We start from the raw sequence: 10,136 nt of genomic DNA, 5'->3' as shown, positions 1-10,136 counted from the left end.
AAAAGATGACACATTGATCATCATTTTTCTGTGCAGCTTGAATACCTGTGAGAGTTCTGAGTATTTTTAAAAAGAATTTTGAAGTATGCGCATTTAGCACTAGTGTCTATGAGATTTTTTTTGCAGGGTTAATTGCACCCATTGGCTAAACACGCCACTTTGCGCTTGCGGTTCCCGTTCTCAGGGTGCGTTCCAGTATAGCTCACCCCACTCGCTCGGGTAAAGGCATGCAGGCGGGAAAGCAACGATATTTATAATTTAATGCATTTAGTTTAATTGTAATATAATGTATGTACTTGGTACTAGTTTTGTCTTTTTGGGGGGACTTTGCCTATAATGATGATAAATTGGTATGTAAAAAATGTCAGTTGACTAAAACACTACATTAAAAGAGCACTGACATCGTAATAGTGATTGTGTGTATGTAGGCTACACGCGCTGCACTAATCTTTCAAAAATAAAACTACAAGTTTTGCTTTGCAAACAAACGCAAGGTGATCACAAACGCCTTTATTTCATTGGAAGTTGTCCGTCGATTTCACTTACTTGTAAAAACATAACAATAATGAAATAAAGACTTGTTTCTGTTAAACTGTATGTTATTTTGAGCAAAGACTTAAAAAAATAATATAGTCACTCAGGCAGCTGGTATTTTGTTACTTGTTCTTTCTGTTTCTTTCTTCCAACCCCCCCTCCCCAACCCCCACCCGTTTATGATCGGCCACTGGTGAACTATAGGCATCAATTCGCCAGGTTTCTGCCACGAAACAACAACATTCTGGTGTGAGATGGACTACTCTAATTACCAGGTTGCCAGTCCCCCCTAACAGTCGATTTGCGCATGTTTTCATTAAAGTGGGGTATATTCAAAATCGTGTCTAATGTATTGCCGAGTAGAATAAATTGTCCTCCAAATGCTTTTTAGTTGGTTTCATTTGGATTTTTTTGTTCAAAAGATACAGCACTCCAAATATGGGACTTGATAAAACACTTGGGAAACTTCTTTTTTTATATATCAAGCTTACAGATCGAAGCCGGTAGAATAAGTCACACGTTACTCTTGAACAAAGGAAATAAATCATTTGTGTGTTTCTCCAACTGCGCTTTCTCACTTTCAAGGAACACTATGTTCATGCCAATGCACTTGTTCACCACTTAGTTTTTTCCCAGCATGCGTACTGGACAAAAGATTCTCGAATCGTACAGACGACAGATGGCGCCATTCCACACCCGTTGATCAGCCGAAAACAATATCACATAATTTCCACAAGTTTCAGACTACCTATGCTCACGAACATTTCTGAGAACATTATATATGAATTTTACAATCATGTTATGAGCTGAGATTGTCCAAATTTAAGAATTGTTTTGAAAAAACAAAAATTTAAGGGGAAAAAACATCAACCTGTGCGGTTGTACTATTGCTGATGCTTGGGCGCATTGTAGACATTTTGATGCCATGCTGATGCATTGCGGTGCATTGCTGACATTGTTGTGCATTTTGGAAGCTGTTGCGCATTACTGCTGCGTAGTGCAGTAGCTTTGGATCATTTCCCCAATAATTAAAGGACCCAGATAATTGAACAACCACGCCAATTAATCCCAACTTACGGGTACATTTATTGATTATTGTTAAATAAAAGATCATTGTTGGTTTGAGGTTACCGACAATTCTGTTTCAGGTGTCTTTGTTACAGGTTCATTGTGCAATTAAGTAACAATCACTCACCATCGGCGGTAGATTTCCACCAAAACGGACCTGCACCCTTAACCTTGAAGGTCGCTCTGAGTGATCTCTCGTCTAGGGAAGAGCCTTGGTTTGAGAAGATTGTCTTCACCATAGGTGTCAAGACTTGGTCCCAACAGACTTAGGTTGGCACGGGGATCGGAGTTCCCGCTACAATACTAATACAAATTTCGTTAAATGTACACAAAAAGCATCTCGGCAGTTGCTGGCTAAATTCAATCAACCAATCAATCGTCGGTCCGTTGGTCGGTCGGATGGTAAAAATCCGGCTGGCTTTAATTCGTTGACCGATTAAATAAAAAAGTGTGTCCAGAGGTATGGTCTTTCAGATAATACAATAAAAATGACAACTTTCAAATAAAAATAGTTGGTGTATACATGCTTTTTGGGTGTGGCACCTCGAAAAATAGTTTTTCAAATTGAATTGATAATTTTCTAGCATAACATTAGTTATGAGATTTCCAATGAGACATCGCACTTATCCAAACTTAAGTATGCCTCGATGAATGCAAAAGAAATGGCAACTTTTGCGAACACGTGAACACTTTATTTAAAATTAGGGGAGAACGGTATTCTAGACCATGCGCCCTAATTTTTTTTTAAAATTAATTATGTTTCGGAATCATCTTTTAAACACGCAGGTTTGAGATAAAAAAAAGCTCAAATTCACCTTATGTTATTGATAAAACTGTTTAAATGTGATGTACTTTGTACTTATAAATTTGTTCGTAATAATAATTCAGAAAAAGTTATAATAAAACGGGAAGATTTTTTTAAGCTCCCTCCGCAGCATGTGTTTTAGTTTTTATATCCTGCGTTACTTCGAGGCTGAGTTCGACACCAGAGATCGGGCCAACTGCAGCTGCGCCCATGCACGTATCGTACATTAGAGGGCGCTATCAACATGGAATCCACCACAGACCAAAAACGTGCTCCAAAAGAAAAGAGAAAATCAGTCAAATTTAAGACACAAAAGAAACGGAAACAGTTGGAAAAACTCACTCTACAAGATATAGAAGCCATCGGTGGAAACGAGGTCAGTTTTGGGAAATAATGTTGGGTATGACACCCAAACAGTAAAACTTTTAAGGAGATGTAAATTTTTGGAGTAATTGCAGAATACCCCGCCACTCGGAAATACACCCCTAAAATCACTGGCTACGAGGTTGGAATCACTGCAAAAGAAACAATTCAAGTCCATTGCCAGCTACGCGGATACTGAGTGGGGGTCCATTATTTGAGAACGAAGCAACACAAAATGAATGGGAGTTGCTGAAAAAAATTCTAAGTCCAAACCAACCACCCTGTTGCCTTTGTTGTTGGCGGCTACGACTACGAGGCTACGGAGTGGGAGTCCCCTTGAATATGCTTGAGAACGAAGCAACACAAAAGGAATGGGAGTTGCTGAAAAAAATTCTAAGTCCAAACCAACCACCCTGTTGGCAGCTACGAGGCTACGGAGTGGGAGTCCCCTTGAATATGCTTGAGAACGAAGCAACACAAAAGGAATGGGAGTTGCTGAAAAATTTTTAAGTCCAAACCAACTACCCTGTTGGCGGCTACGAACATGACGAAGTGGGAGTGCAATTGAGCATGACGCATAGTACATGAAGTAGCACTGAGAATGTTTATTGAGGTCAATCAGCCGTGACCTCGTAGCCGGCTACGAGGTGGATAGATCGAGTGGCGGGGTATTCTGCAATTGTGCCAAATTTGGGAGTAATTGCAATTTGTTTAGTCCCATTAGGCATTATGCTAGCCCCACATAAATGTGTCCAATTTACTGGACTACCTCCGTAAAGGCCACACTTCCACCATGTACAAAAACTTGTCGAACTTTGTTAAATTTTGATTTTCACATTTAGGCTTAGTTTATTGTTTATTTTGGCTTTAATAGAAGCATACCCATCCTCTGTATAGGCTAATCAGAAAGTGCTGCCTTTTTCAGATGTCTAATTTTCGTGAAATTTTATGTTGAAATTTTGATACGCAAACGTGTGCAAACGAATCTGGAAATTTCACGAAAAATAGACATCTGAAAAAGTGCTGCCTTTTTCAGATTTCAATTTTTCGTGAAATTTCCAGATTCGTTTGCACACGTTTGCCAAACCTCTTAGTGACCTATTTATAGAATGAAATGCGCACTTTGTACTTAGCCAAACAAAACGGCGGCGGCTAGGAATAAAAGCAACAACAAAAGGCATACAAACTGTCCGTTACAATAATAATGAAAATTCCAGTTTACCATCCACCGCCCGCATGCTGAAAAAATTTAAACAAGAAGAAAAACGTACTGTAAATTCCTTCAATTTTGAAACAAAAAACCACTGTTTATCTTTCCAGGATGACTTGAGGTTGATCGGAGACATCTCAGAGTCGGATGAGGAAGAAGTCAGTCAAACAGAGGAAGAGCAAGACATTGATCCTCAAGAGCTGAAGGCATATTTTCAAAGTCTGGGTTTCCAAAATGTATCTGCAGAGTAAGTTAAATTCAGCTATGGAACGTACATCACAAAGAAAAAAAATCTACGCTATGGCTTTTTAAAAATTCGCTTTTTGCCACCTGGTAAACATGTAGGCCTACACATTTTTTTCTTTTTAAGACAATGTAAATTTCTGACTGTTAATAGCACTATTTCAAACATGTGCAGTCATGAGTATAATATGTGCACATGGGTTCAGACATTGGGGACGGTGTTGAATCTGTTTTCATCGTGAGTTTCGTTTGAAAAGTGCATCAATATGAACCTGATAAAACTGCTAAGTTACAAATTATTTACATATGTACAATGCACGTACGTGTACATGCATGTTTTAGTCTTCCCTGTGACCATGGTGATTTAGGAAACTGTTATAATTCTGCTTACAAACTGCCTTTTGAGTTGGAACATATATTTCGGGGAAGATATTCTAGTTGAGTCAAGTTTAGTTTCGTACATTTAGCTGTGTATTCTTGTTTCTCTTCCAGCAGCGGAGATTTTGACTCTCCAAAAGATGACGACAACCCCCCTGGAACTTCAAAAAGTGATAACAAACAAGACCGCAAGAAGGATAAACTAACCAAAAAGGAGAAAAAGGCAGAGAAGAAGAAATTGAAATCTGAGCCAGACGCATCCCTCAAAGACGCAAAAACATCTAAAGAAACTTCCCAGGATGAAACGGTACCCGCCAAAAAAGTACAAGACTGCAAGAAGCCCACAGGTGGTGTTTCAGATGCGAAATCTCTGGGAAAGAAACCACTGGTCAATGCAGGAGCAGTCTTGCAGCATTCTGAAGTCTCAAGCACCTCATCCGAGAGCCATGCGCATCATCAGCAGGTTCCCAAGAGGCAGATCTCGGCACAGAAGCTCTTAGAGGATTTCACACCCAGGAAGCAGCTGCTGTTTGAGCCAGAAGGATTGTGCTACTATCGGGAGGTAGAGTACGGCGTGTGTGTTGCTTGTCTTTTAACAATGATATTGTTAAAATCTTGAGTTAACAACAAAGCTTGTTGAAATATATTTGACATGTTTTGATAGTTAATATGTGCCTTAACCCTATTACCCTAGGTTAAACCTATTATTTTGGCTAGAAACCCTGCCAAATGCAGCAACATGCAACACTTGTCTACGTGACGAGCCTGCCTAGTGTAGCAAGATCCATCAGGCTAAAAGTCTCAAGGCCAAAGTGCCTCAGAGTCTGTGGTCACTGAATGCAGCAGGATACAACTGTGGCATTGTTCAATGGGATTAGCTCTCATTGTTTCAGAACTGGCTGTTTATGCACTAGTGTTCATAGCTGAATTTATAACACCTCACCCATAGATTCTGTATCTTGATTGGCCGATTGCCAGTCACATGGCATGCGCCATTTTTGCTATCTTGCTGTGCACGGCCATAAGTACTGTACCCATAGCAAGCTAAGTACTATACTCATAGCAACCAAAGTACTATACCCATAGCAACCAAAGTACTATACACATTGTGTGCAAATGCATACGGTGTGTGCATTGCGCGTTGTACGTTGCGCGTATTGTTCATAAGCGCTAGTGCTACAGAGCTGGGTTCAAACATTTCGTGAAGGGGTAGTTTGGAAAAGTGCAAGTTCATTTCAACTAATTTCGTACTGAAATAGAAGTAAATTTTAATTGTATTCATATTAAATTGATCAGTTATCGCTTAAAATCAAGCAGAATCTGTGGGTGAGGTGTTATAAAACAAATATTGACTGCTTTATGTTGTGGTGTAGTAAAACTAGCCTCCTTCAGTGCAGTTTATACATTGTATTTGTATAACATCAAAGTGCACCAGACTTTTCCACCTGAATGCACTATGTTGCGTCTGGCAGGGTTACGGTTAACTAACAATTGGGCCCTGTAACATGTCATGCCCAAACCTGCCCTGCCTGTTGCTCCAGCACTGTTTGTTTTATGGATTTATCAGGGAATAAATAGATTTCAATACAGTGATATAAAATGCTAATGGGTTAATGATTTTGATTCAGTTTCAATCAGATCCCAAGAAGTTTGAACTTTCTGATGATGCCACTGTTGCCGCATATCGGACACTTGCTGGCAGATTGTATTCTAATGAAGTACAGATTTATCTATCAAGTAAGTGTAGCACATCAACATGTTTACCCAGCTTTGTTTTTTTTCTCAGGGTGAGGGATGCAAGGAGGGGGTTTGGGGGGGAGGGGGGGGGGGGAGAGGTGCGGGCTGGACACCATATTATATGACAGGGTGATGGGAAATAGGGCTGTGCATCGGAACTGGGTACCCAAGTTCCCGACCGTTGATGTCAGAAACCGGTTCCAGATTATGGAATCGGGTACCCGTAAGCAACTTCACAAATTATTAACATGTAGTAACTTCTCAGATGATAAAAAAGACGGGTTCTGAATGTCACAGGCTACATGGGAAAACAAAACGTTTCACGTTTTTGACACTCACGAAAATTGCAGTTTACAGCATACACTATAAAGCTCACTGTACACACTTGTATCTTGCTGTATTGACACACCGATGTGGCAGTATTATCATGTGAACCTTTGTGAATAATCTGAACAGCAACTTTTGAGATTTGAATTTTGGGGTTGGATTTCTTTAACGGATACCCGGGTACCGGTGTTTTTTTTAAATCGGGTACCTGGTTCACGTACTACCCGTATATGCGCACCCCTAATGGGGAACATTTTGGTTGCATTGTTCATCGAAGAAACCTTTCTGTAACACATGTATGTATTTACATAATGTATGGCTTTACGATAGAGGACAGACACACAAAGGGAGAACAAAAGATCCTTTCAGTTCTCGAGCGCTGGGTCTTTTGTTGAAAAGGGTCCTCGATCATACGGTTATGTGCTTAGTCTAAGGGAGAGTGTTGTATTACAGGGACAAAGGGAACACAAAGCATTGTCCTTGGGCATATAGAAATTCACGACTGTATGTGCAGTGTGTGTGTTTTTCATCCAATCCCAGCAGCCTCCATTAGTACTGATTAATTTTTGTGACTCCTACTTCTTAAATCATGTAGAAAAGAAAGGTGACCTGAGCACTAAGGCCCAGTGGATGCAGACCGTGGTCTCCTCTGGTGTCCTCTCAGACAAGGTCGCGGCCCTGACCCTGGAGGTTCAGACGGCACCCGTCCACACGCCGGCCTCACTGGACAGCCTCATGACCATGCTGAAGAAGAAGGGACGGAGGGAGACACTGGTTGCCATGGACGCACTCAAGCAGCTCTTCCTGCAGGAGCTGTTGCCGGAGAGACGGAAACTGCGACTGTTCTCTCAGGTACATTTTGCGCACTTGCATTTGGAACGAGTTTCAAGAAACCATTATTCAAGCATTTGGAGAGAACAGTGTCTGTGGTGCCTCGTGTTTTGTATTTCATATTCTTGTAAAAGAGTTTGGAATTTCTAAAGTCATTAACTCCTTAACCCTTACTCCCTCTAGAGCATGATTTACTAGGAACCATACCCATCCTGGCAAATTCCAACACCATATGGGAAACTGTGCACACATATTTCTTACTTAGTTTCTGGAGGTGTGCCAACCCAATGTAAAATACTGTCAGTTTAGGGGTACTGTACCCATCCTGACAGATTCCAACAATACATGCTGTTGGGGTTTGATGGGTTGAGTTCTGTTAGGGTTAAAATTGCTGAAAATTGTCTACATGTATGTATCTGGGTCAATCCATAAATGTGGGGTCCAAATGTGTGACATTTTTGTGTGTCGCCGTTACACCTGAGCTGTGTAATTATCTCCACCAAGGAGGTTATGTTATCATCATCGTTAGTTTTAAGTTGTGTTGGTTTGTTGGTAAACATAATAACTCAAAAAGTTATGGAATTATTCAGCCATGGTGGACGTTTCACCTCTGAGTGCTTTCTAGTTTCCCATGCAAGTATCTTTGAAAAATTGATTTCAATCTAGTTTTATTTGTTTTGCAGGTGTTTTGGGCTTCACATGATTACTCTTGGGGATAGAAGGCAGTAAAGAATGTGTCCTAAATTTACAGAATCTTATATCAGATTGAACCCCAAATTGGACCACCAATTTATGGAATGACCCTTTTGCATTTGCAGAATAAGTTTTCCATATTTTTTTTTCAAATATTACCAGTTTTTATATTACCTGTCACCACTGTGAGATGTGGGCTTTTATACGCCTGAATAAATCTCCGTCATGTGATTGTGGGTCATTGATCACATGTTATTTAATTGTTTGTCCCAACCACTGGCCTGGCTGCACTGAAAAACTGGAGTTTTATTCCACGGTAAATAGAAGTTCCATTGCACGGTCACACAGTCGGTGGCTCTGACCAATCAGATGACGAGGATTTACTCAGGTGTTGTATAAAACAAATACTGAATGTTTCACATTCGTGCAATGGAAAGAATAATTTCATTCGGTGACAGTTGGAATGTTCCATTCCACTTGGTTACGTCTCATCTTTCATCTCATGAAATTATTCTTACCATTGCACTCATAATCATCCATTATTTGTATATTACCCACCAAAGTGATGTTTAAAACAGGCACTATTGGTTATTTCGTATGTGCTTGGTTGGTTTTTCTCACAGCATCCATTTTCACTGCTCAACGACTTAAGCGAAGGGAAACGACCCGAAAGAAATAAACGACTGCTGCTGTGGTACTGTGAAGATCAACTGAAGCAGAAGTACCTGGAGTTTGTCAAGACACTGGAGGTTATTCATCTTAACATCATGAGCTCACTCCTGATTGTCAGGGGAACAATTCTTCCTTAACATGCCCAAATATCACTTATGCATGTTAAACATTTGGCCGAAAAAAAGGGGGAAAAAACGGGGAAAAACCTAAGTTCTTCAATTATGATAACAAATTGTATCTGTTGTTTTAATACTCATTTGTCTGAATACACAACAATAAATAGCTTAATAATAACCTGAAAATAAGGTGATGCTGAGGTTTCTTGAAAAAATTTCTTCAAGAGAGTAAGTCCCCTCCTTCACCCTCCCTCTGTATAGGCTGGAGAGGGGCACATTTGCCCCACTTTTTTTGAACACTTTCTATAATGTAACCCCCCCCCCCCCCCCCCCCCCCCCCCCCCCCGTTTTGATGAATCCCCATACTAGAGAAGTTACTGCTGTACCTCCCCACTTTTTCCAGTTGTACAATGTACTCTTCAATCTTTGTCTTTTCATTTTTCTTTAACTGTAGAAACTCTCCCATGATACCATACAAGCTGTTAAGCAGAAAGCGATGAGTACAAGTCACGAGATGCTGAGTCATAAACCAGAGCAGGAAAAGGTAAAGATTTTCAAAGTAAAAATTGGTACAGAGCTCACAAACAGGCATAAATCCTGTAATTTGGACGATTTATCTCCCTCCCCCCCAAATTTTTGTCCAGGGGATGGGCTTTGCGTCCTTCCCCCAGATTTTGTATCTAATACTCCTCAAAATGTCAAATATTATGTCCTGTTGTGAATGTGACCATAACATTAGTGTTAGTACATGTACTAGTGAAAATGAATTTACTAAAGGGAAAGCATCCAAGCAATATGCAAGGCCAAACACTCTAACAAAATATTGCACTGTTACTCAACTTTGAATGAAACTTTAAGTGAGCACTAAGGTGAGATAATGTTTTTTTTTTCTTCAGTGGTTACAATTAAAGTCCTTTGGTTGGGATTGACAACTCCTTATTCAGAAGTAATAGAAAAAGTGTAAAAAAAAAAAATAATAATAGAAAAAACAAAAATTATAAAACACTATTCAAAGAACAAGCTTCCATTCTAAACATCATGGAGGCAAGAACAAAACAATTCAATATCACAGTAATTGTTGAGAATAACAGCCAAAACAAGAAAACATGGACAACTGCCTCGGAAAGCCACTGAGTGAAGACTCACTGCCCAATGAGAA

At 40.0% G+C, this 10,136-nt stretch overlaps 1 protein-coding gene across 2 annotated transcripts in view; it reads left to right on the top strand.

Annotated features, from left to right (window-relative positions):
* The first annotated feature begins 2,616 nt into the window (after positions 1-2,616).
* Positions 2,617-10,136, top strand: part of LOC119740888 (CCAAT/enhancer-binding protein zeta-like) — a 32,546-nt gene continuing 25,026 nt past the window's right edge. The window contains exons 1-7 of one of the 2 annotated variants that reach the window (XM_038216356.1): positions 2,617-2,783; positions 4,091-4,227; positions 4,719-5,163; positions 6,230-6,338; positions 7,261-7,517; positions 8,813-8,938; positions 9,432-9,521. In XM_038216356.1, the coding sequence (XP_038072284.1) occupies positions 2,652-2,783; positions 4,091-4,227; positions 4,719-5,163; positions 6,230-6,338; positions 7,261-7,517; positions 8,813-8,938; positions 9,432-9,521 (1,296 nt within the window). In that variant the 5' untranslated portion in view covers positions 2,617-2,651. Of the gene's footprint in view, positions 2,784-4,090; positions 4,228-4,715; positions 5,164-6,229; positions 6,339-7,260; positions 7,518-8,812; positions 8,939-9,431; positions 9,522-10,136 lie in introns of both variants that reach the window. The other variant, XM_038216355.1, reaches the window with a different exon arrangement.

This window comes from Patiria miniata, unplaced genomic scaffold (assembly GCF_015706575.1).
Source record: "Patiria miniata isolate m_02_andy unplaced genomic scaffold, ASM1570657v1 HiC_scaffold_5, whole genome shotgun sequence".
NCBI lineage: Eukaryota > Metazoa > Echinodermata > Asteroidea > Valvatida > Asterinidae > Patiria > Patiria miniata.
Note: the sequence above shows the minus strand (reverse complement) of the source record. Positions and strands in the feature narration are given on the sequence as shown.